This window comes from Carcharodon carcharias, chromosome 14, assembly GCF_017639515.1.
Source record: "Carcharodon carcharias isolate sCarCar2 chromosome 14, sCarCar2.pri, whole genome shotgun sequence".
In the NCBI taxonomy this organism is placed as follows: Eukaryota; Metazoa; Chordata; class Chondrichthyes; order Lamniformes; family Lamnidae; genus Carcharodon; species Carcharodon carcharias.
This window is the reverse complement of record NC_054480.1, coordinates 137,307,184-137,333,516: the sequence shown is the minus strand read 5'-3', so window position 1 is coordinate 137,333,516 and position 26,333 is coordinate 137,307,184. Positions and strand designations below refer to the sequence as shown.

The window sequence follows — 26,333 nt, the reverse complement described above, 5'->3', positions numbered from 1 at the left end:
TGTACATCTTGATCTCAGACCACAGTTCTGCTAAGTTATCTAAAATTTGGTCAGAGCTTACTGTGGTATTACAATTGGCCTTTGCAATCCCTGGGCCAGGGAATCACAAATAAATCAGCCACAGTTTTGCTTCTGATCACTATCTGGTGACCCCGGGCATATATAGCTGTGACCACCCCTATTGTACATTATTCTGACACTCATTGTCCAGGTTTGATCATCAAGAATGGTTATGTGGGCAGGGTGTTTGGAGGCTGACAGTATTCAATGGGGCCATATTCAAGCCTGAGTTAGCACCTCCAGAACAATGCAACCAAGGCAACAGGTCATTTCTTCAAGGCAGCTCATTAAATTCCTGCACTATCTACTGATTCATGGATACGCGTAGGAGATATCATTAACTGAACATGATGTATAATTCTTTGGGGAAAGCATGCTCTTTGCTGCACTGTATATATTTTGGTCAGTCTTTTGTAAATTGACTGGATCCTGAATCAAATGCTATACTAGCTGTTAGTATCAACACTCACCACAATTACTCCATTAGACAGAAAAAGGGCCGTGTGATGCTCCACCAATGTTGACTGTGGTTGTAATTTATGTTTTGGTGCCCATTTTCTCCCCTCTCCTCCTCCTCCTGAAGGTGTTTCCTGTTTACTGAGGAACAATCCCACAGCTCCCTTCTGTCTGATTGGCCATAATTTTCATAGGAACCTTTTATAATGAATGTTAATAATCTATTCACTAGGATTTGGGGTCAGGGGCTGGAGACAGGATGAGGGAGCATCGCGTGGACAGCTAGTGATATCTCCGGTTGGTCCTTCAACTCCCAAGTTTTATGACCACCTGGAGCAATCTTGTTGTGTTGGCTCTGATCAGCTGGTTCAACACAAACTATTGATTGAATTGGGGATCCTTCCCATCAAATGGATGAGTTATCCCTTAGGTAAAGTCAATGAGCCATTGGAGAATCTTTAATCGGTGATTTTAATGCACATTGCATTAGTGTTGTATTCTTCTGACACTGGTTGAAGTTATCGAGTTATGATTTCTATTGAACACAATTTGGCGACGCAGTGCATTCATAGAATAAAGGCACCTACTTAGATTTAGATGTTTCACTTTTAGCATTTTCTATTTGTTTCCGTGAGTCCTTGTGGGTTGCTCCTGAGCTACATGGAGTCAAACATCCAGCATTCCTGAAGCTCAAAACACATGGGCACTGATTAAAGTACCCGGTGCCTCGGATGTGTGCCTATTCCTAACAATAGGAGTGTGTGTGGCTCAATGCAATTTTAAGGTATATTACTTGAAGCACCACAGCTTTGCTTTTCTTGCCAAGTTTTTCCACTTGTCCCCTTTCCTTCTCCTGTAAGTTTTAATTTCTTTTGGCCTGCAGTTCCAGGCCACTGTCCTTGAGCCAGATCATTTTTCATCTGTGATCTTTTGACAGTGAGCAACAGAAGACTACCCTAGTATGAGTGACATTACAGCCAAGCCAGGACTGCCCACATCCAACATATTGATCTTCTAATAGGATAGCTATGAGAAGTGGGCTGACTTTTTGTCCCCATCCTCCCCATGCGCAGAGTGATTGAGGCCAATTATATCCCCATGCTCCTTTAAACCTACACCAGTTGGAATTAGCTAGCAATCAGATCTGAGATCAAAACTGGAGCTTCAGCCAGGTGACCTGTCAAGAAATCAAATTGGGCTTTGTCCCTCGGTGTGACTTACCTGTCTTTGCTCTTTATGTAGATTACCGTCGGAGAAGCTTTTATGGTTCACCAAAAGAAACTGTATTCGAGGTCTGAGTTCAACAACTATGTGGCTGCATTGTACAAGGTGGTGGGAACCTTCATGTTCGGGGCTTCAGTGAGCCAATCGTTGACCGATATTGCAAAATACACTGTTGGACGCCTTCGGCCAAGTTTTCTGGCTTTGTGTAGCCCCAATATGTCACTGGTGAACTGTTCACAGTACGTCCAGATAGATGTTTGCACAGGGTCAGCTCGTGATGTCACTGAAGCAAGGTATGTAGCTGATCAACATGCAAGTCACAATAAAACTTTACTGCATCAATATCCAAACAATAAAGCAATTATTCAGTTTTAGAAGGTGTTGAGCTTGCAATTAACTTTGAGTCAATCAGGGTCAACACTCAAAGGCAGAAAGATTGTCAACCTTTTCTTGGGTCTATTGAGATGGATTAAAATGAATCTGCACACATCAGCTAAAGGGATGACTTTACCTTTACATTCAGGCTGGGTTTCTCTCAGACAGTCAGGGAGTACTTCATTTTAGAAAGGAAATGCTAAGCTATTTTTGATGTACTTATGGGTGATCGTCATCACCATGGTCATTAGATTAAAAGTATTCTTCCGACGATCCTCTGGGTGTTGGTTGCTTCCATTAAGCGGCTTTTATGGAACTGACGTTCAATCAATAAGAACTTAAGTAGATAATCACAATGTTTAACCTGTTGAATAAACTGCCAGTCTATCTTTTTGGTACTTTTTCATAGCTAACAGTAATGACATAGGAGTTAGTCCACATCAAAATGAACCAGATCCAGGAATACAAGTGGCACTTTGTAATCCAAATTAGGTAATGTTTAGAATCTGGATTTTGTACAGCCCTAATTTGAATCCAAATCTTACACAATAATTGGATTGTTTCTGTTTACTGGCTTTGAAATGAGCTTGGCCAATCTCCATCCAGTTCTTTCTAGCCACAGGCTAAAAAAACTGCCCCTTACTGAGCATTAACTTGCCAAGGTTGTTCAGTGAGAGATGGGACCAGAAGTTGAAATGGACCAGCTATACTGTGGCAACAAGAGCAGGTCAGAGACTGGGAATTCCATGGAAAGTGACTCGCCTCCTGACTCCCAAAGACTACCCATCATCTACAAGGCACAAGTCGGGAGTGTGATCTGTGCAACTCCAACACTCTCGAAGCTCAACACCATCCAAGACAAGGCAGCCTGCTTGATTGGCACCCCATCCACCACCTTAAATATTCACTCCCTCCACCACTGATGTACAGTGGCAGCAGTGTGTATCATGTACAAGATGCACTGCAGCAACTCGTCAAGACTCCTTAACAACACCTTCCAAACCTGCGACCTCTATCACGGACAAAGGCAACAGACACATGGGAACACTGCCACTTGCAACTTTTTCTCTGAACTCCACACCATCCTGACTTGGAAATATATTGCTGTTCCTTCACTGTGACTGGGTCAAAATCCTGGAACTCCCTTCCTAACAGCACTGTGGGTGTACCTGCACCAGATAGACTGAAACGGTTCAAGGAGGCAGCTCACCACCACCTTCTCAAAAGCAATTAGGGATGGACAATAAATTCTGCTCACGACCCATGGAAAAATTTAAAAAGAAATATCACCCAATGCACTACAAGGTGGTCTTCTAAAGTTATTGGGCCACTGCAGATTACTGGGGTAAGATAAAGTACAAGGAAGCTATCCTGTACAACTAAAGTGGTTGAACCTAACACTAGAAATCCAAAATAAAAGTGTTCTATTTCACAACATCAATGCCCTTCAGCATCATCACAAGCATTCATACACAGGTCATTAAAATTAAGTAACACTTGATAAATATTTAAAATTATATGTTTGCAAATTATTTAGTCTTAACAAATCAGACTATTCTTTACCTGCTCATTTCTCTGTATCTTAAATCTGTACTTGTAATTGCTGATTCATGTGAATAATGCTGCTTAATCATTTTAAATAAACTTGGCTTGCCTTGTCCATGCCCCAGATCTACTGGTTAAATATTGGCTGTAAGATCCTAGAAATATTTAATCAGGATTATTATGAAAGACAAGAAAGCAAGCTTAACATTTAAATTGGTGGGTATTTAAAAGTATTAGTAAATTTGTTTTATTATTAAAAGGCATGAATTTGCCTTTGTAAGCAAATAATAATAAACTACAACCACTGGACTGGCCATTATAAAACCAGCAGCTTTTTGACTTGTATCTGCCATTGCTTTGCCTTTGAATTTTGAGTCTGAGCTAAGCATACCCCTTAATCTCGACAGCTACAAATGCCATTCTGCCTTCTGTAAGAATGGTCTAGAAAGCGTTCAGGAGAAATGGAGAATTCTTGGAAGTCTCAGGGCATCCATGCTGAGTCCTGATTGATACCAGCTCCATCTTGTATTGCGTTCTGTTTAGCTCTACCTCTGCCAGTTGTGTGGCTGTCAACACCTCCTTCTGTTGGGAAATATTGTAAGGCAACTTTGACCCTTTGCTTATTTACCAAATCAAGATGTTTGCTCATCTTATGAGCATAGTTTCGGAGCAGCTCATACTGAGCAGAACAATGAATAACTTGTACTTTTCTCAAAGTGGATTCGTTAAAGTTTCCATATTGGTATCAATTATTTCATATCGTATGACGATGTTGAATTAGTGGTGTGATTTGCTACTTTTGTACAGTCTTGACTGTAAACACTGGATCAGTGGTTTAGTGGCTAAATGCACTGTAGAGGCAGTATCGAGCTCTGCAGACTCCAAAGGCTTGAATCCAGTCCGGCCTGTGCCTTTTTTTTTTCATATTTGGGTCAGCCGTATGCCTGACAAACACACAAAACCACTCACTGGCTTTAAGAGTCTGCAAACAAGGCTGCTGAGAAATCGGCTCGGTAGAATTTCTGTTGTCTGATTGGGAGCGTGCACCCAAAGGTACTTGCCTAACACCAGAAGGAAAAGTGCAACTTGGGCAGAGCCAAATCTTAGGGTGACCCAACACGCCTCCAAATTTGCATTGGGGTACTACTGGAATTTAAGCAGTTAAGACCAAACCGAACTGCTTGTTCAGCCAGGAAAACCCTTGACTGATAAGAGATTGGCTTTCGGGGTTGCCTGAAACAAAGTGGGGAGAAAATCTCTGTCCCCAAGAACTGGTGTAACCTCCTGGTTCCACTACTGAACCATCGTGATTGGTTGACAATCATCAACATTGCCTTGGAAGACTGTATACATGCCTGGCTCCACTATCAGATTGGAAAAGTATGGCTCTGAATTTCCATTGGTAAGCACATCATCTTGCAACCACCAGAGACCCTGTTAATCCTCCTACTTGCCTTTCCCGACACCTCACCCCATCCAGCTGAAGTGTGACTAGTGAACCAGTAGACAATGGATAAGCTTGGAGTTTTAACCCACATTGTGTTGGCACCAGGGCTTCTCAAGAGTGACAATATAATCAGCAAACCTCACTGTAGGAAGTTTTGAAAACTTTGCCACCATTTTCCTGACTACAGCAGACACCGGCCACACCCTGTTGCTTGCTTCTCTTCCTACTGGTCACATTAGGCATTAAGCCCTGGATATGAGTGCTTGTCCTCACATCTGGCCTCTGTGATTCTTTCCACCAGCTGTGTGCCAAGTCTGAATTTCATTATCGTTTGCACAGTGAACATCTGTCTTTAGCGTGAGAGGGCTGCTTGTATGCCTCCAGCCTGCTTAATGTTCCAAATGTTGGAAGCCTAGAGCCATGTCCCTGCTTACTCAACACCAACTGCTCAATCTGGACCCAAGTTAAATGGTTTTGGCAGACAGGAAGCCTGTCATGAATCTGGCTTTCTCCAAGTATTTCCTTCTTGAATCGTTTCCCCTTTTTGGCACAGGATTTCTGCCTGCTCTTGAACAGTGCAAATCCATGATACCATGGATGAAGAAACCCATACACGTATGCCACTGACCAGCCCATTGTTCAATACAGAGAATGAACTCAATACATGTCCAGATGATCTCCAACGCTATCTGCAAAAAAGAAAAGCTGCACTTTCAGGAATATCTGAAACTGACACCGTAGGGGCCATCTCTTTTGCCAACATTAAAGGCTCTACATAGGACGGGATATTCTGGGTAACCTTGTCTCATTCCTTTATTTCCTAGAGCAGATTTTAGAAGTTTGGCAGGACCATCATCCAATCCCATCTGGTCTGCCACTAGATACTCTGGCTGATGTCTGCATTCTCCAATTCAGCTTGTTCATTTAAAGGCCTTTAATTACAACAGAGTGATCCTAAATCCTAGAATAATTCTGTCGCCATCCTGGTCAAACTGATTACTTTGAGCAACACAGTCTTCTTTCCCATTCTCCCTGCAGATGGGTCTTTATTGCTGCTTGTTGGGTCAGGCTCCAACGTCTGCTTTCTCAAGTCCCAGGGGATGCCCACATGGATTGGTTGGAGAGCACCAGCCTTGTTAGTCTTTGACATTGGCCCAGGGGAGTTCTATTGGCCATGCTTGAAAGATTTGGGCTAATGGGAAAATGATTTGGGGCCATTTTGCCTAGTATTTGCAGATGATCCTGCTGCTTCCTAATGAATCAACAACAATTTGCATATATTTAGTGTAATTCCTGGCCTTGTGACATACTGCTTCAAAGCCTCCCATTTGTAGCAGTTCTTCATTATTCCAAAGAGGCTTCAACAAATTAAAGCCTAAAGCAACAGCTTTAAAGATCACCTGCTTTCATCAAAGTGCAAGTTACCTTAACAAGATAATGTTTGGTGGATGAGCAGCTGCCAGGTTCAAGCTTCAGTTTATTTATGAGTTCAGCTACAATAGCAAGGGAATCAATTGCCACATTATTTGCCGTTGAGTCTGCCCAACAATTATATCGACTTCGTCCCAGGCTTCGTGTTCCGCAAGCACCTACTTGTGAGTGAACACCTTGGTTCAATCATTCATAGCACAGAATCCAAAGAAAACCACTCGCATTTGGCAGTCACTCTGGATTACAAGGCCAGCATCTAGTTTAAGACAGCCAACAGATGCCCTCTGAAGGCTGCAACCAGCCAACAGCCTGATGTTTCCAAGTGACTAACAGTATATTTGGAAAACAAAGACTATGCTGAGCTATTCACAGCAGTGTGTTCAACTGATGTGCGGCTGTGTGCATTCCTTACAGATATCACTTTGTTGCTGAACTTCAGAAATACATCATTGTTCTAAAGATTTACTCTAATGTTGGAAATCCAATTTTAATCACAGAAAATGAGCAATTAATTGACATTCTGTGAGGTCGTCAGTGACTTGCCTAAAGTCTTGAGGTTCCTTTTATCCTTCTAGTTTGAAGAATATATACAGATGTCTCGAATCAAATCCTCATGACCTTACTGTATTTTTGAGCCGGCTGGATAAACTGAATGTACCTTAACTTCCACTGCAAACAGATCCTTATCAAGGATCAGAGGCAGACCCTTTGGCTCTGGGGGGCAAGTATAGATCCATTCCTTGGAAAGAAAAAAATCAAATGTCTTGTTCTTGTCTTCTGAGGAGTTGGCAATTCAGATAGCAAGAAGAGGAAAACTCTTTCAAAAGATTCCTTACATTCTATCTTAGAGTGACCCCTTAGACAGGTCTAGATATTGAGCAATACAGCACCCAAATGAATACACGTGCTATCTTTTTTCATATTTGTTCATGGGCTGTGAGCATCATTTATTGCCCATCCCTAATTACCCCTGTGAATTGTGGTAGTGAACCGCCTTGACTGTAACTAATTGGTGTGTTTTTTAAGGAAACTCCGGGCAGTTGAGAGTCAACCATAGTAACCACATTGAAAACATGAGTTTCCATCCCCTCGAATGCAATGCCTTGAGTTTCACCTTTTTGAGGTACCAGTGCTGGGTGAAGGGATCAGAATGTTCGAATTGATGCAGAGGTCTTTATCCAGATATGTCTCAAGAGTATCCATGATTAGATCTCTCATTTTGTCTGTGCAAAGTTAGTAGGTCTGAACGGGAGCAACAGAAGTGATGCTGTAATGGCCACCGTGTCCTTAGAGCAGGTAGAGAAAAAAGTTACCTTGGGCTCCCACTCCTGATCACTATTCAATGATCCCTGCTGGAATGTGCACCGACAAAATTGGGATCAATTGTGACACCCTTCTCTGTAAAATAGGCTACTAATACTCCTTATCGAAGAAGGTGAAACATGGGAGTGGAGCCAACTCCCTTTGAACAGTGTGCCACCATAAATCAGCAGCTTCAGAACAAAGATAGAAAATTGGACTCTGATTTATTTTTGTAAAGAAACTCAAAATTACTTATAGATGCAGGCTCCAAATTTAATACTCCAAACATTAACTGATGGCTTGTAACTGTAATTTCATCATTAAGAATAGTATAGTTTTTTTTTATTCGGTCACGGGCTGTGGACATCACTGGCTAGGCCAGCATTTCTTGCCCGTCCCCAAGTGCCCTTGTTCAGAGGGCATTTTTAAGAGTCCAACCACATTGCTGTGGGTCTGGAGTCACAGGTAGGCCAGACCAGGATTTCCTTCCCTAAAGGGCATTAGTGAACCAGATGGGTTTTCACAACAATCAGCAGTGGTTTTGTGGTCATTGTCAGACTTTTAATTCCAGATTTTTACTGAATTTAAATTTCACCATCTGCTGTGGTGGGATTTGAGTCCAGGTCCCCAGAGCATTACCCTGGGTCTCTGGAATACTCACCCAGTGACAATACTACTATGCCACCACCTCCCCTTGTATAATAATGGGCTAGGCCATCATCCTTGCACATTCCTGTACTCTGGCTGTTACATGCAAAGCTGTGGTATTGATGTCTTTTCTTCAGCCAACTAATGATTGAGTGTTTTGCAGGTTATCCTTCTATTCCGGCCACTCATCATTTGGAATGTACTGCATGGTGTTTCTTTCAGTGAGTACCCCACGTAATTACCTGATATGTAAAGGCCAGTAACTGTGATCAGCTGTTTGATTCCTGCTGTGAGGGACCTGAAACATGCTGCAGGTGCAAGCAACTATCATAAGTAAAAAGATAATCAGAATGTGCAGCCGTCTGGTACAATGTTCTAGATTCATTGGTGCAGTGGGAGATTAAAACATCTCCAGTCTGCAGGCTGTAGTTTGTTGCGAAAACATCCTTTATGTTTCTAGACAATTGAAATAATGCAGAATGATTTCATTTGGGTGGCTTCAGAAGGATCTACGCTATGATCACATGTTTACTTAACATTGTCTTGTTGAGGACTTCAGATTCCAGCCTGAAGGCTGCTGTTATGCCTCCAATAATGTAACGGTATTACATCTATTTTTAGTGCACATACGCTACCCATCTCTTACATCAACTGCAGTTTGCATACACACGGTGGCTTTAGTGTAAAAATACCTGGAGGTGCTTTACTTGAAGAGCCGGCAAGAAAGAGAAATACGTAAAGGAATAGATCGTAAACCATGGAGGAAGAGATTAGTTGGTGTGACCAACAACTTGGTTGAAAAGAATGTTTTAAAGAAAGTTTTTAATGCTGGGGAGAGTAGAGGAGTGTGGGGAAAGCTTTAGAGAGGGAAATTCAGAGAGTAGAGTCAAGGCGGGGGTGGTAGGGTCAAGGTGGGTGGGGGTAGGGTCAAGGCGGGGGAAGACGCTGTCATCAGTGCTGAAGCAAAGGAAAGGGACTGATGAGGGGGGTGTAACCTCCTGCCAGCATCCCTGGGCTAGTTTATGACTTGGTGATTCATATGGGGATTAGTCTTTATTTAAATATTTCTCTTTAGGATAGCTCAAAACTCTTATCGAGGCACTCTCTCAAAGTGAGCTGTTCAAGGATTGTTGAAACTCATCCCAGCTGAGAAAAATGCTGCCAAACTTCCAATTGTCTGACTTGATACCGAAATCTGAAGTCTAATTATAGGCTAATAAACTCCATTCTCCTCTTCAATGGCAGACATCTACTGAGCCAGCTTTTCTGTGTGACTTGGCTGTGGCCATTTTTTCAGCTGTTCTCTGAAACTTGAACTTCAAAAAAGAAAAAGACCTTACCATTTTGAGCATCCCACTTGATTTACTCAACCTGGTGTTAATCTCTGCCAGTTTATGTGGTCATGTCTTTCCATCTGTTTCTTTGATTAATCACGTTCAAGTTCCTTTGTGATATTCTGAATTCTCAGAATCCTTCAGCATCAATTCAGTCAAATTTGTTGCTGAGGCCATGGATTTTTCTAAAAATAAGAAACCAAGGGAGATAAAGAGTTAAGGCCCATACAGCTAAACAGCAGAAAAAAAGGGGAAGGTAAATTGGGAATTAGGTCAAGCAATTAAAACACAAATTTGAGAATACTGAAGGTTGTGAAGAGTTTCACAGTTTTAAAGTGCCAGGAAGGATTAAATTTGAATAGGCTACAGGACAACTAGAAGGACAAGGGTAACAGGCACATGGGAACAGCAGCCCTTTCAAATCACACACTGGCATGGAACTATATCACTGTTCCTTCATCATTGCAGGATCAAAATTGTGGAACCCCTCACTTTTGGAGTAGTGTCACTAGATGGACTGCAGCAGTTCAAGAAGGCAGCTCACCACAGTCATCAGCCCTTGCCAGCAATATCCACATCCTGTGAATGAATAATAAAATAGAGTGACTCAATTTCAACATTATAGTGGCATGTGAAGAAATAGTCTCTATCCCAAGATATTTGGGCTATAGGAAAGAAATAGTTTGTGTATGATGCTAGGTTTTGAAGCTTGAAATGATCATGAAAGGAAATCTCAGAGGATGATCCTACAAGGAAGTAATGTCCTACCTGCACTTTATTTTTCTGAGGACTCCCTCTAGTGACTGATCTCTAAATAAGCAACTATTGCTTTTGAAATTTGTGCAATAGGTCGATCAGTGTCTCAAACAACACCCACTGTCTTAACAGCACAGATGGTTAAGAGACAGTAACACCTTTCCCCCCCAATAATCCAATTCAGCCATTTTCTTTATCTGAATCCATTTGACCGGATACAATTAAAATTACCACAAGTCAATCCTGCAGCTGAATGCTTTATAACTTGGTAGTTTTGAAACAGGTTAAAATGATGAGGTTTTGGAATTTATTGATCTCCACCTAAGACTGAATTCCTATGCTTCACAATCAATATTTGACCTGTGCACTGTAAACATACAATGACTGACTGAGTGTACCACTACACATCCTCTGCTTCCTCAGCTTCCTTTGCATTTTCTCTCTCTCACCCCCTTTTCCACACCCTCTTCCTCTGCTCCACCTTTAATTGGGAGGCGTGCAACTGTTTTTGGCCCTACAGCCCATGGATCTCATTCTCTTGGTGTCAGCTGTGGCTCAGTTGATGGTACTCTCTCCTCCGAGTGAGAAATATCGTAGGTTCAAGTATCACTCCAGAAACTTGAGCACATAATCCAGGGCGGCACCCCAGGGCAATAGTTGAGGGAGAACTGCACTGCCGGAGGGTGAGATGTTACATTGAGTCCTGATCTGTCCTCTCAGGTGGATATGAAAGATCCCGTGGCACTATTTTTTAGAAGAGCAAGGGTGGTCTCCCTGGTTTCCTGGCCCATAGTTATCCCTCAACCAACATCACGAGAGGACAGATGATCTGGTCATTGCTTCATTGCTGTTTGTGGGGACTTTGCTATGTGAAAGTTGGCTATTGTGTTTCCTACATTACAACAGTGACTACGCTTCTAAAGTACTTGATTGGCTGGAAAGGATTTTGAAATGTCCTGAGGTTATGAAAGGAGCTATATAAATGCAGGTTCTTTGCTTTTTTTTCCTTTTCTCCTTTATTTCCTTTACTTTTGTTTAAACCACCAGATCTGTTGCCTTTGTCCCTATCCTGGAAACTTTGATGATTCTTTTTTGTCACTACCCTAAGCTCTCTTCATCCTCTTCCCCTTCCCTTTCTCTTTTTTTGTAAAGACATTTTTGATGAGGAACAGCATATTATGATTGTCTTCCTGAAATGGGAGAAGATCACATTGGTGGTGCAGAAGGTCATTGATGAGCCAACATTGTAGATAACTATGGAAACATAGCAACACTGTGTAAGCAGAAAATGTTGAAAACACTCAGCGGGTCAAGTAGCATTGGCAGAGAGAAACCGATCCTTTCATCCTTCAGTTTATCGACCTGAAATGTTAAGGCTGTTTCTCTTCACAGATGCCGCCTACGCTTATGAGTGTTTCCAGCATTCTGTTTTTATTTCAGATATCCAGCTTCTGCAGTATTTTGCTCTTGTAACACAGTGGAAGTATAGTGCACTTATTGTGAGTGTGTAAATAATTTTTGTGTTGTTAACAAGCTGTTGGGAAGTAAAGAGAGTTTCATCGCATACAGGTTGGAACTTATACCCGATTGTTCCATCTTACTAGACTATCCAATCCCTCATGCTTTGTTGGCCCCTGATAAACAATGTTCTGTTGTGAATTTGGTTCCATTTACATCGACCTTTAAATCATTTCTGCTGGACTTAACCCAGTGCATAAATCAAATCTATTGCTGAACTGAATCCTAGTTTTCTTCAGTACATTTTAACCAAAGTATGAACTTGACTGAAAGCCAGCAAATCCTGAATGCACACATGCAGGCAAACAGCACATTCCAGCACATTCATACATTTTTCTGGGCTCCCAAAACCTAACCTCAACATCAGTAATGCTTCTATGAGTAGTACAGTGCCTAAGATTATGGCTCTATTATTGTTATGGTAAATCATTCTCCTTTGTGTTTCATCATGCTACTGTGGTGATTCATTTATTGTCTGCAGTTTCATTTCTAGTTAAACTCTGCGCCAGCGTTTGCTACAGTTGTTTTGTATACTTCCTTGTTACTTCAATAAGAATGGAATGTCATATCTATGGATGTCAAGTACAACTGTGATAATGCAATCTCATAATTAGTCGTCTTCCATATGGACGATGTGGGTTCACATACGAAGATTGGCCTTTTGGGTGAGACATTTGAGAATGCTTAGCAACCTGCAAACATGACCCGACTATCAGTCAGCAGCTTCAGGAAAGCGGTAGAGAAAGGCAGGCAGGCAGTATTTTTTAATGCTAAAGTTCACCTATCTTTGAACAACCATTTTGCTGATGACAGGATCATGTCAACTCCCCAAATAACAAGCCTCTCAGGTAATCACTGAGCAGATTAGCTTTTGTAACACAGTTAATGTCCCAGATCATCAAATTTAATATGTTTTGACTGCTGTACTTATACAGCATATTAATGTTGTGGTTAATTAACAACTCCATTATCATTGTATTGTGTGACTACCAGTATGGCAGAAAATGAATTGGATGAACCTTGTTATTTTTTTTTTGAATCTAGCAATTCCTGTGTTCCTAACAATTACTTCTAGGAGCAGCTGATCGAAATCTTAGTGGCCAGTGGCCTAATAATATGCCACTGAAATTTCTTGTCAAGCTTTTAAGATCAAATATAGTAACCTAATTCTATAGTGTTGTAAGGTTATTTGGTGTCTCACTAAGAGGTCTGGAGGCTGGTACAGTTGAACATAAACCATTTATTGATAACCCATAACTATATACATCTCCAAGGTACTGCCCTGCATGGGTGCTGTCTCCATGCTGGCTCCTTCCAGACTCTACTGCACACACTCTACCATCATGTGACTCTTTGTCACTGTAGGCGGTACTGTTTCCCCAGTCCCGCATAAACTCTTGCTCTACCCTTATACTGCACCTCCTTCCAAGTCCTTACCCAAATATATTTACAGTGCAATGTTCTTTAATTGCAACCCCTTCTCCTGCCCTCAAGTCTCTGGCTTAATAAATTCAGATGGTCTGAAGACTTGGCAACTCTTGCAGGCGTTGAAAGGAAAAGCCGTAGAACTTTCCAAGCTGCAAGTGGATCATGAAGCCATGGGTTACACAATTACAGAACTGAAACAAGTTAAGGCTTCACTGCAGACAGACCTGGCCAACAGTGAAATCAAAATGGAGGACAAGGACAAAGTTCTGCCGCACACACAGGAAGAAAAGACGGAAATAAGATTTAAAAATGTAAATCCGATGCTGAAGATAAAGAATCTACAAGAAAAAGCACTGGATGCCTCAAGCTTACCGAGAACCATTGAGCTGTTGAAAAATGACATGGTTGAAATGAAAATCAAGAACCTAGAATATCAAGAAACAGTTGAACAGTTGCAACATAAAGTAGCAGCTCTCACAACAGGAGCATGATGAGTCTCAGAAACAATTAGCAGAAGTAAAATTAAAGAGTACAAGCTTGAAGGATAGCATTCAAGAATTCGACTCTGCTGAGGGAAAATGGTTCACGTTTAAACAATGAGTTTGCCAATGAGAAATTAGAACTTGGTGAACATCATGTATCGGAAGTGTCTAATAAGGATGCCAGGAACAAGAAAAGGAATTGCTGATGAATCAGAACAATTGGCTGAATTCAGAGTTAACAGCCAACACTGATCAAATTCTTGAACTTCAACCCAATATGAAGAACATGAAAGATGAGATGTGCAATTTGGAAGAACAAATCTAGACTTTAAAAACAGAAAATTCTGAAACAAAGGTAACCGAACTCACCTGAGTAGTTGCTGAGCTGAATGAAAAGACTCAGAAGCTTGAAAAAGGATTGGAAAATAAGAGAGCAAACAGATATTTGGCTGAAATTGTGAAACTAGTGGAAATGAAGGTTCCATTTGTGAAATGTCAACGTCCAGCAAGGTCAAGCCAGATCCCATAGAAAAAGAAAATCCGAGTCCACTCTAGGAGTGAATGCAGTAAATATTCCCTCTGAAAGGAATGGGATAAACCCATGGCGCAAAGCAAACGGATTGTCAATAAAGAGAAATGGAACTTGAAGAAACACAAATAGCGATTCAAATGGAAACAACCAGGTACCGAGACAATTAAGCTACAATCTCAATGCCAAACCGACAAAGTCAACCCAGAACAACTGAGACTACCATTCCTCCAAACTTGACAGAACGATTCATCAGCAATTCCTTTTCCTGTTCCTGGCATTCTTATCAGACATTTCTGATACATGAAGCTCATCAAGTTCTCATTTTTCCTTAGCAAATTCATCATTTGTATGTGAAAGTTGGTTCTCTACACTAAACTGCTTTCCCTCAGCAGAGTCGAATTCCTGTGTGCTATCCTTCAAGCTCACATTCTTTAGCTTTACTTCTGTAAGTTGTTTCTGAGACTCATCATGCTCCTTTTGTGAGAGCTGCTACTTTATGTTGCAACTGTTCAACTTTTTCTTGATATTCTAGGTTCTTGATTTTCATTTCAACCATGCCATCTTTCAACAACTCAATGGTTCTCAGTAAGTTTGAGGCACCCAGTGCTTTTTCTTCTAGATTCTTGACGTTCAGCATCGGAGTTACATTTTTAAATCTTATTTCCGTCTTTTCTTCCTATGTCTGCAGCAGAGCTTTATCCTTGTCCTCCATTTTGGTTTCACTGTTGTCCAGATCTGTCTCCCAGGTCTTTCTGTAGCGAAGTCTTGACTTGTTTCAGTTCTGTAATTGTGCTACTCATGGCTTTGTGATCCACTCGCAGCTTGGAAAGTTCTAGGGCTTTTCCTTTCATTGCCTCTTCTCTTCCATTCTGCTGGCTCTTCAGCTCTTCAGTCTCTTTCTTGTAATTTTTGGCTTCCTCCTGGAATATAGAACATTGCTGAGGTTTCTCTGCCAACTGGTTCTTCAGTTCTTGGGAGTGACATTAATTTCATTTTGCTTCCCTTCGTAATTTTCCAAAGGAACTAACTTTGACCTGAGGGATCCTTGTAATGTCTGAAGAAGTAGACAGAAGATGAAATTTTGGGAGACTCGGCCACTGAGTTCAGACAAGCTGAGCTTGCAACTGAGAGAAGTCTGGCCAATAGTGAAGTCAAAAAGAAGGCGGAGATTAGAGTCTGCGCTGGAAAGAAGGCGGCACGTAGAAAGAAGATACAGAAATACTAACTAATAGGGCTTTAATTCTGGCAGCATAAAAATAGACTTTTGTACGTAGGCCTGGTGATCAAATCGCAAATGTGGCCCCCATAGTCCATAGAACCATAGAACCATAAATTGTTTGCCTTTACCAGAAAATGATGAGCACGTCCCAGTTCCACAGGAACTTTTCTCACTGTTAAATTTTTAGATTCCTTGCCGGCATGTGCTTAACAGATTGGAGACAGGACAGAATCCTGACTTGTCTAATCTCGGGTACGAGAACAAGTGTTACATGGCTGGTCACAGGAGCCCATATCTGATGAAGTGAAACTGTTCTTCAACAGAAGACATGAAATAACCAGCCAGGATTGCATCTTATTGTGGGGAGCATGAGTGATAGTTCCTCCAAAGGGAAGGGAGCCACTTTTAATTGAACTACACAGTGCCTATCCAGGAATTTCCCGAATGAAGACCATAGCACACAGCTATCTATGGTGGCCTGAGATAGATGGAGAAATAGAGAGTTTAGTAAAGCACTGTGTGCAATGTCAGCAACTGCAAAAGTTGCCAGTGACAGCTCCATTACACCCATGGGAGTGGCCAGGTAGACCCTGGGTGTGGTTACATATTGACTACATTGGTCCGTTCCTGGAAACAATGTTTCTGCTCATTGTCGAAGCCCATTCAAAATGGTTGGATGTTTATGAGGTGAAGTCACCAACGTCGGCCGCTACAATTGAGAAACTACATCAGAGTTTTGCCATTTGCAGACTACCAGAAGTAGTCATTTCCGATAACGGCACAGCATTTACGAGTGCTGAGTTTCAATGGTTTATCAGCCTCAACGGTATCACTCATGTGAAAACTGTACCATACCACACCTTCCTCAAACAGACTGGCCAACAGGGCAGTTCAAACATTCAAGGCCGGCATGAAAAAGCTAACTGGCGATTCCTTGGCAGCCAAGATAGCATGCTTTCTTTTTCATTACAGGACCACCCCTCATATAACAACAGATGTAAAACCTGCAGAGTTATTGTTGAATGTTGTCTCAGGACAAGATTGAGCTTAATAATGCCGAAATTAGAGGGGAAGGTGGAAAGGAGTCAGGGAGGCCAGAAAACTAGACACAACTGGCATAGTCGGGAGAGGAAATTTACCTTGAGAGAGCCGGTATACGTGAAGAATTTCAGGGGAGGACCAAAGTGATGACTGGGTGAAATAAGTGACTGGACCTCTGTCTTACCACGTGGAGGTGGAAGGCCGGATCATCCATAAACATGTGGACTATTTAAGGAAGAGAAAGACAAATCCCCAAGATTTGGTTCCGCCAGTGGCCATGACCTGGTCTGCTTTTTATGTTGAGGATACTCAACCCAGGACTGACATGTCTGATATTCCTATAAGAATTGAGGATACAGAACTGCAAGTGCCCACTGAAGCACCTGATGTCCAGGCAATGCTGGAAAAGGAGGTTCCTGACAAAGAATCTGAAGTTGTGGAGCTGCGACATTCCACATGTACCAGGAAACCACCTGAAAGACTGAACTTGTAACTTCCTTACCCAGTGTAAATATTATGTTGTCTTGAAAAATATGCGTTTGTAAATATAATATGTATAGCTAAGTTAAAGGAGGGGGAATGTGGTAATTATGGCTTTATTTTGTGTAATGTACCTTTAAGAATACTACATGTTAAGGAATATCACATGATCTGTAGTAACCAATAGGAGAGTAGCACAGGCTACCTCAGCAGTCAGTGTAGAGATAGAGTTGGAGTTGAAAGCACACATTTAATTGCTGCTGAGTATATTGTAAATAAGCTTAATGTTTCCACCCAAGAAGTGTCTGCAGATCAACTCTATCATTAATAGCACAACTCAGCCATCCTACAATAACGGTCTTCCATTATGTTACTCTCTACGTCACGTTGCAGGCAGTACTGTTTCCTCAGTCCCACATTAACCCTTGCTCTGCCCAAACACCCTTGTACTACATGTAGTAATTCCTAAAAATCATGAGGTGCCTTTTCACTGAAGATTTTTTGGGTTGACCTGTTGGTGTGTTTCTACCTCACAGCTGCATCTTGGAAAATGCCTGAGAGCAGACATTTTGGACTGACTGCATCGAAATAGAATATTGGATTAAAATGGGGAGCTGTTTGGAACACTCACTTCATGGCAATAGTTGACGGGTATTATGTACAAAATGTCTGTTTCCAAGCTGACAGCTCTGAAGTATGGAACACAGTAACACCAGAGGCTTGAGAGATACCAGCAAGCATATAGGTATCATATTTATCTATATAGGCTGCTGAAAAAGCCTGAAAGTAGTAACTTCAATTTCCCCAGCGTTGTTTGACATGGACTCCCATTAATTCATTCACCACACTGCACTGAGATAAGTACTCAGCTTCGTACCACTGCAGAACTGTAAGGCAGCTCAGTAGAGGAAGTGACAAATGAAGTGACAACTTGTTAGTTTGGAATTGGTGTGACTTAGTTTTTGCTACTTTAGATGACACTCTTAATGATTCTGGAGTTAATCCTTTTGTTTCCTTATGCCACAGACAGTGGTGCTGAATACACTCATAAGAATACAAAGATATTAAAAGTTTCAGCCTTGGTTCAATAGTACCATTCTTTCTCAGAAGGTTCTGGGTTATCTCCCCACTCCAGGACTTGAGCACGTAATCTAGGTTGATGCTCCAGTGCAGAATGCTGCCCTGTCAAAGATTACCTCTTTCACATGAGACATTAAATGGAGGTTTTGCGTGTTCCAGTTGGATGTAAAAGATCCCATGACACTATGTGAAGAAGGGCAAAAGTGTTCTCCCAGGGGCCTGACCAATCTTCATTGCTGTTCAGCATTCATTACTTGTGGGTGTGATGACACAGCTGATGGTAAATGCTGAGCTGCTCAAATCTCAGACGGAAACTTGAAACAACTGCCGCATCTAATTTTCAATTTGTATAAATTTTGAGATGCGTGCCTTGAATTCAGTAGTAATAAGACCACCAAGTCCGATAGGTTTTTTTTAATAAAACTAGATTAAACACTTATTAATAAGGGAAATAATTTTAAATGCATACATTGATCTACAAATTACTACTATGATAACTTTTAAATCCCCTAATCAATTTAACTCCCAGTTACACTTTTATTAAGGCAACAGTAAGACACACAGATTTTAAAAGACCCAGGCAAAGAAACATGATACCCTGAACAAGTCGAGTTCTCTTAACTTCAGTTCATGGAGACAGCAGCTTGAGACATTGATGCTGAAAGCTTTTTACACACTTGTCTTAAAGATCTTAAAAATGCCTCCCTTACAAACAGTCTCCTCTTCTTTCTACATATCTGCCTCTTTGAATGCAAATACCCATTGTTTCACAATGTCGCTGGACTTTATCTTCCTGATAATAAAACCCTCTCATAGCACTAAGTTTTACCAGTTATCTTTGGGGAAAAATAAACACACTGTTTCTAAACTTCACCTGGCTAGGTGACACATTTCAGCCCTCCTTTGTAAACAATCTAGTCTGGTTTATTTCAAAATGCAAATGTTCCCTTGACATCTATGTTGTTAAACTTCCCCATGTTTACCTAATTAATATTTCAAACCTAAACTCTCTTTTTACATCAAAGCACCCAGACTAATTTGATTAAGACACACACGTACATACCCACACGCACAAACACACACACACACCCCATCCCACTATTACTCTATTTCACAATAAATTCCAACAACGTTGAGAATTATTATATCTTCTTGACAGTGGGATGTTACTGTAGGCAAATTGTCTGCATGTTTGCTTACACAACAACAATTCAGTTTTAATAATAATTCATTGGCTATGAAATGCTTTGGAGTGTCCTGAGGATGTGAAAGGCACTATATGAATGGCAGTTTGGTCATCATTGTATACCATTTGCGGATTCTGCGCCTTATCCTGCTCTGACTTGGAGTAGTTCACTTTCCAAACCTACTTGTTTACCTGTTGAGAAGAAAATGCAGTTTCCATTAATATATTTTTGTCTTTCTCTCTTCCACCTAGCTGTATGTGCAGGTCCGTTTACATGCAAAATGGGCCAGGCTTTTGCGGCCAACCATCCAGTTCTTCCTGCTGGCTTTTGCAATTTACGTAGGTTATACCCGTGTCTCTGATTATCGGCACCATTGGAGTGACGTGTTGGCTGGATTCCTCCAAGGAGCAATTGTGGCTATTTTAATTGTGAGTATTGAAGGCACAATTATTCTGGTGTTTCATGGATAGTGACAGTAATTTCACTGTCCATCACAATTTCTTGTAAGTGGCTCTGTTTCCCATCGCCATCCAGCTTCACAAATGGTACAACTTTTTGAGCTCTGTGCCCTTCGGTTAAGTGCCAGCCATGGCTCTGTGGGTAGTACTCTCTCCTCTGAGTCAGGAGTTTGAGAGTTCCTGTCCCACTCTAAAGACCTGAGCACAAAATCCAGGCCAACACTTTGATGCAGTAATGAGGGAGTGCTGCACTGTCAGAGATGCCATGCCTTGGATGAGATGTTAAATGAAGGCTATGCCTTCACGTTAAATGCATGCCTGCCCTCTCAGTTGGACATAAAATAATCCCAAGACACAACCCAAAGAAGAGTTTCCCCAATTTATCCCTCAACCAACATCACTAAGAACAGATGATCTGGTCATAATCTTGTTGCAGTTTGTGGAAACTTGCTTTGGGAAAATTAGCTGCCACATTTCTTACATTACAACGGTGACCAAACTTCAAAAATACAAGTTTTCATTGGCTATAAAGTGCTTGATAGTGTCCTGAGGTCATGAAAGGCTCTTTATAGTTGCAAGTCTTTGTTCTTTGAAAAAATGAATTGGATTTTTAAAAAGCACCAGAGAAATGGAGCTGAACTGATGATGGTAAAATTTACCTGCCTAATAGGTAACTGTGCAGTAACAACAAGGAAGGTCTCTGATTTAATCGTTGGTCTGTGCTGAGTGAGGTGGTCTTGAAAATAGAAACAGAAAATGCTGGAAAACCTCAGCAGGTCTAACAGCATCTGGGGAGAGAAAAACAGAATTAACGTTTCGAGTCTGTATGACTCTTCTTTAGAAAGAGTTTTCTTCTGGAAAATAACCAGGTTGCGATTGTCCTCTTTGTCCATGGGCTGCAGAGAATAGAAATCATTCCTGCTCCTGATTTCTGTACATCCCTGTTGGTAAGTACTTGTGTACAAATATCAGGTAAAGGCAAGGTTGGATTTTTACCACAAAGCCCTTTTCCAATGGACTAACCTGCCAGCATTCAGTACCTAGGCTTGCACATGAAGACTGTCTGAGATATTAGAGGACTTCCAAGAGAGAAAAAAAAGGAAGACAAAAAAAGGAAATCAATAGATTTCTGGAAACTAATGACATCGCAGGACATGAATTTAGTGCGGGAAAGTGGTGCTGAGGTAGATGATCAGCCATGATCTAATTGAATGGTGGAGCAGGCACAATGGGCTGAATGGCCTACTCCTATTCCTGTGTTCCTATGTTTGTACTGGCTCTTGCCTAGATCAATCCAAACTAACTCGATTGCACTGCTGTCTTCCCTATAGCCCTGCACCTTCCCCCAATTCAAACATTCGTTCAGTGTTCCCTTCAAGGATACCAAAGTCTGTGTTTCGCCCACTGTCTGTGCAAATTGTTCTGTGGTCCAACAGCTGTCTGTGTGAAGAAATTTCTCTCTTAATCAGTGACCATTTTAAATTGATGAGCCCTTGTCATCAACTCCCCAGTCAGAAGAAATTACATTTTCCCACTCAACTCCTGATTGGTCAATTTGCTGACTTCAGAGGAGGAAGCCATTAGTTAAAATTTGGGGCAATACACTATTGTTTGTTGGTTTGAAAATGCGTTACAATTCACTAGCAGTTTTCCAACTTGCCCAATGAGGTTCTGTACTCAAAGAATTTGCCTTAGACAGAGGCACAGCTGTATATCTACTTTTGTATAGATGGTGAACATATATGTGATCATGTCCTTCAAAAAGTTCCTCTTTTTATGATGAATTTCTCTCCATAACAGGTGCGATACGTTTCAGATTTCTACAAACAAAGGCCCCAGTATACGGAGGATTTGGAAGCTTCAGAACCTGAGAGAAAACCCAACATTCCCTTAACTGAAGCGGAGCCTATGAATCACTATGGCACACGGCACATTCCCTGACTTGCCAGTGTCCATTCCGTTGCCACAAAATCAGTGCTTTTCCCTTTGAGCATTAGAGGAAACCTGGAATTTCCTTCCTTCATATCTTAAACTTTGTTCTGTTTTCTGTGGCTTAATGTTGAAGACACATTTCAATCTCTGGGTTAAAAGGAGCACTGACTTACTTGAGACAATGAGACCGGATACAGATAGGCTCTCAGACAGGCTGATGAAGCATGTTGCTGCATATATCACTGCCAGGAGTAAAACAGAAAAGATCATGCCTGAAAATATTAACTTTGTGCAAAATTCCTTTAATATTAAGACAATTTACATGGGTGCTATTTTCGACAACAAAATTCCAACCTTTCCTTTTGATGCCCTGTATCATGTCCTGAATGCAACAAGTGGGTAGAGTTGGGCTGTTGACTCTTACCAGACATTTGCTAATGCTGCTCTACCAGAAGAGGTGCATGAGCAATCCAGGACTGAGCTGTCTGTTTTCCCCAAACTGTCCACTTTTTTTTTATTTCCCAGCACCAGAGTTGGCTGAGATAAGAAACTCCACATGCAGGCAATAATGGAGAAAACGCAGCAGGTCCCTCACACTTAATGTGAAGAACATTGTGGAGCAGCTTGACCTGATTTGTACCTGATGTTGGAGAAACACCATTGAGGAGAATTTGGTTTGGTGGGACAACTTTTTTTGAGAATTCAGAAAGAAAAGCTAGAATCCCTGTGCGCTTAAGCTTTCAATGTGTATTGAAAGACACTGCTACCCCATTCTTCCTCCATTGTAACCGGAGGGAAATGCTTGACTGAGCTAGCTAATCTCGTCTGAGGCAACATTGAATCCCGTTGGTTCCCCTGCTGCTGAACTAGGGACAGGGTCAAATTCAACCCAGAGTTCCTGCTTCTGATCACCACCCATCTGATGTGCGCAGTTATCAAGTGTGGGCAGCATTAGGCTCAACGCTGATATCCCTGCCCTTCAGGAGCAAATAATCAGCTACCATTGACTGGGTTCATTTGGGGATGATGCTTGTACAGTCATGTCTAGCATAGCTCACTAGGTTTTGGAGAGGAAGAAGGTAAATTGAAAGGATAAGACACGACTGGTGTTTAATGGATAAGTACCTTGAATATATACATTAATCTGAGTGCTTTACTGTCAAATGCCAAAACAAGGATTGATGTGTTTACAATATGTAATGCAATGATAACGCTCTGTCAGTAGCGATAGCTTCTGAAGCAAGCAACACAAGTTCTTTCGGTGTGTACCCTTTTGCCCTTTGGCTTATTTCCAATGAGTGTGTTGAGCCACAGAAAACAAGAACAAAGATTAAATCCTTATTTTAAGGCAGAGACTGAATATTCTGAGCAATAGTGTAACTAGCCGTTCTAATATAAACAGAAATACCTGTAAAAAAAAATAAAATGGCAGCTAGTGTTGTGAAATTTATTAACTATCTTGATCCTGACAGGCTGTTAATGAGTTACTTGTGTATATATATAATGGCCTATTTGTAGTTTATGTGCCTAGTATGTTGTTACAGTCAGAAAACTTGGAACTGCCTTGAGATCGAAGCTTTCTACCATTTGTGTTGAATGTAGTTCCTATGAAGCAAGTCTCTTTGCTGATAAGACCACAGGGAGATTCAGATATGCATACTTTGCTGCATTTGTATCAGGCCAAACATTTGTATCATGACACATATTTACAGTACAGTGCAGAGGTAGGTCTCTGAACTTTGGGCTTAATGACACCTAGCTAGCTGCAGATTTAAACTGCAATGTTGTCATGCCTTCGTATATGAATTATTAATATCACAGGTCTTTCTTCTAAATGTCTAGTGGACCTGTCAAGATTCGTAGAAGTGAGGAAGATCGGTAAGGATAGCATATGAGGCCAGAGAACAGCCACCTCGATCCCTACCCACCAAGAATCCCACCCCAAAGGAGAGCTGTGCTCTGCGAGTCTCTCAATTCTTGTTTCAAATGGAGCTGCAAAGGTTTGGTGCGCTCCACAATACTTGTGTCTGTGCATTTAGACTTGCAAGAAATAAATATGAAATTAGTACAGAAATCAGAAGGTGTGTGTTCCTCTTATGTGGGCAGGATTTACATTGCCAGGTCAATGTTGAAGATGAAACCATACCAGATTTTATACCACTTAAGTGCAGGAGTGTAAACAGGTCTTGAGATGCTTTTTTGAAACTGAATCTTGAAGCTTTTCTTTTTTTAGGTGTTTTGTATATGACTACATGTGTATTGGAGATATTGAGGATAATTTGGTGAATGGAAGTTTAGCTTGTTGTGACTAATTAATTTCAGAATGCATACACCATCAATATACAAAAAAAATGAAAAATATGCAACATTTAAATGTGTAGAGCTCTTTTTTATAAAATCAAGTAAACAAAAATGAAGGCTTGATAATTCCTCTAAATATTCACAAGCATTTGTGCTTTGAGTAAAACAATGCTGTTCAAAATTTTATAGCATGGCCTTGCTCACTGAACTAATTGTAAAGTTGCTTTAGGTTTGTGGGTAAAAAATTATACCTTTGGTGAAATTTATAAATTTTCTTGTGTTATAATTGCAGTACAAAAGTGGAGAGATTTTATGAATGATGTATTAAAATGATTTTTTTTACACCTTGGTGGTAACTTTGGTCTTGTTCTCAACTGAATTGTTTCTGGCTAATTTTAAGTACCTGACAGAAATATCATAATCGTACCTCACAAGTTTAAACCTGCCACCAAGCTAAACTTGATCGAGTGTTGAAGCCTGAATTGCCTCTAAGGGGGAATGGATCGGGACCAGCTCCTCCAGAGAGAGTCATTCCTCTTCACGCTGTGTTGGCTCAGGTCAACTCCAGATTCAGACTGCATTTACATTAGGACTGCCTTGTCAATGGTGAAATGAAACCTTCTTTGCAACGATGCTACCAGTATGTGAATGGACATTTAATTTGGTGATCATCTTACACTGAATAATGAGAGTTAAAACAGATAGTTGCAAAGCAGGAGGCCAGGCATTGGAGATAAGAGGGACATCAGCTATCAGATAACAAGCTTTCTGTTGTCCCTCCCTCCCAAATACACCAGTTCTATCCGCTCCTGGTGCCTTTGCTGGCTTGATGCTGAGAATAATCATGTTGTCCCTTAACACTAGATCATCTTTTCAAGGGCCTAAAAACTATGGAACTCCTTTAGGAACATAGTATCAGAACAAGGCCATTCAACTCATCAGGCTTCTTCCATCATTCAGATCATGGCTGGTGCGTATTTGAATGCATCACAGGGCTCTCTTTATGTACCCAAAGAAACCCAAGCACTTCTTATCCTGCTCCACAGAGCAAAATCTGGACTTGAAGGTGATCTTGGAGGACTCCAATGCAAAAAATGAGTCCTGCTGACCCTCCACCTCTTGGATATCCTCTCTAACATTCACCTTTGGTTCCATAACCCTTAATACACTCGCCTGACAAAAATGTATCAATCTTCAGGTTTGATATTTTCAACTGACTTGGCCTCAATGGTTTTTTTGGGGCGTGGGTGGGTGGGGGGGGGGGGGGGGGGGGGGGGGGGGGGTGTGGGGGGGGGGTGTTGGGGGCAAGGGTTGTTCCAGATTTTCACTAACTTTTGTATAAAAGATCACAATTGGTAAATGTTAAAAAAAATAAAATGTGGAAACCAAACCTACATTACAATGTCTTTTATTCAGCCTTGACTGGTTACATTCCCCTGAACATCCCATCGCTCAATGTGACTAAAAATCATATCACACATGGCATTTGATTACCAAGTTCTTTATAGCTTTGAACTTTCTGCCCCTTTATTAACCAGATATGTCCAGCTGTGGTGCTTGTGCTCAAGAAAACCCCAAATGCTATTCCATCCAGCCTCACGCCCTGCCTGACAGGAATATTTTGGATGTTGTGTCTTTGCTGATTACTCTCCAGCTATTTCTCCGTTTCTTGATTGTCGGAGGTTCGAGACCCACAGCCTGTCCCTCAGCAGTCTGCAATTTCAAAGTTACTTTAATATATTTAGCTTGTCATGATTTACCATATGAACTCTCCCTAGGCTGGTGATCCCACAAATGAAGCTTTAATGCATTCCTCTTGCATCTTGTACTCATTTTAGTAATCCACGTATTTTTGTAGGATCTGCTGTGGTTATTACACTTTAATTTTCTTAATGCCTTTTTTAGCTTAAAAGAACTTGGTTTTATTTCAGTGTTGCTGTAAAAAGAGACATGTCAAAGCTTTTCGTCTTGCACTCATCAGGCCACTTTGCAAGAGTACCAATGTAAGGGGAAAACAACAATTTGTATGTGAAAAGAGTACTGATTGGTTGGCAAGTGAGCTCTGATTGGTAGAGGCATTGCCATGGAGAATTCACC

At 41.2% G+C, this 26,333-nt stretch overlaps 1 protein-coding gene across 3 annotated transcripts in view; it reads left to right on the top strand.

The window, feature by feature from the left end:
* The window catches only part of plpp2a (phospholipid phosphatase 2a), an 86,969-nt gene extending 62,389 nt beyond the window's left edge, over window positions 1–24,580 (top strand). For all 3 annotated transcript variants that reach the window (XM_041204184.1, XM_041204183.1, XM_041204182.1), the window contains 4 exons: window positions 1,759–2,033; window positions 8,652–8,709; window positions 19,797–19,973; window positions 21,804–24,580. In XM_041204184.1, coding sequence (XP_041060118.1) covers window positions 1,759–2,033; window positions 8,652–8,709; window positions 19,797–19,973; window positions 21,804–21,944 — 651 coding nt within the window. In that variant the 3' untranslated portion in view covers window positions 21,945–24,580. The remainder of the gene's footprint in view (window positions 1–1,758; window positions 2,034–8,651; window positions 8,710–19,796; window positions 19,974–21,803) is intronic.
* Window positions 24,581–26,333: the final 1,753 nt, after the last annotated feature.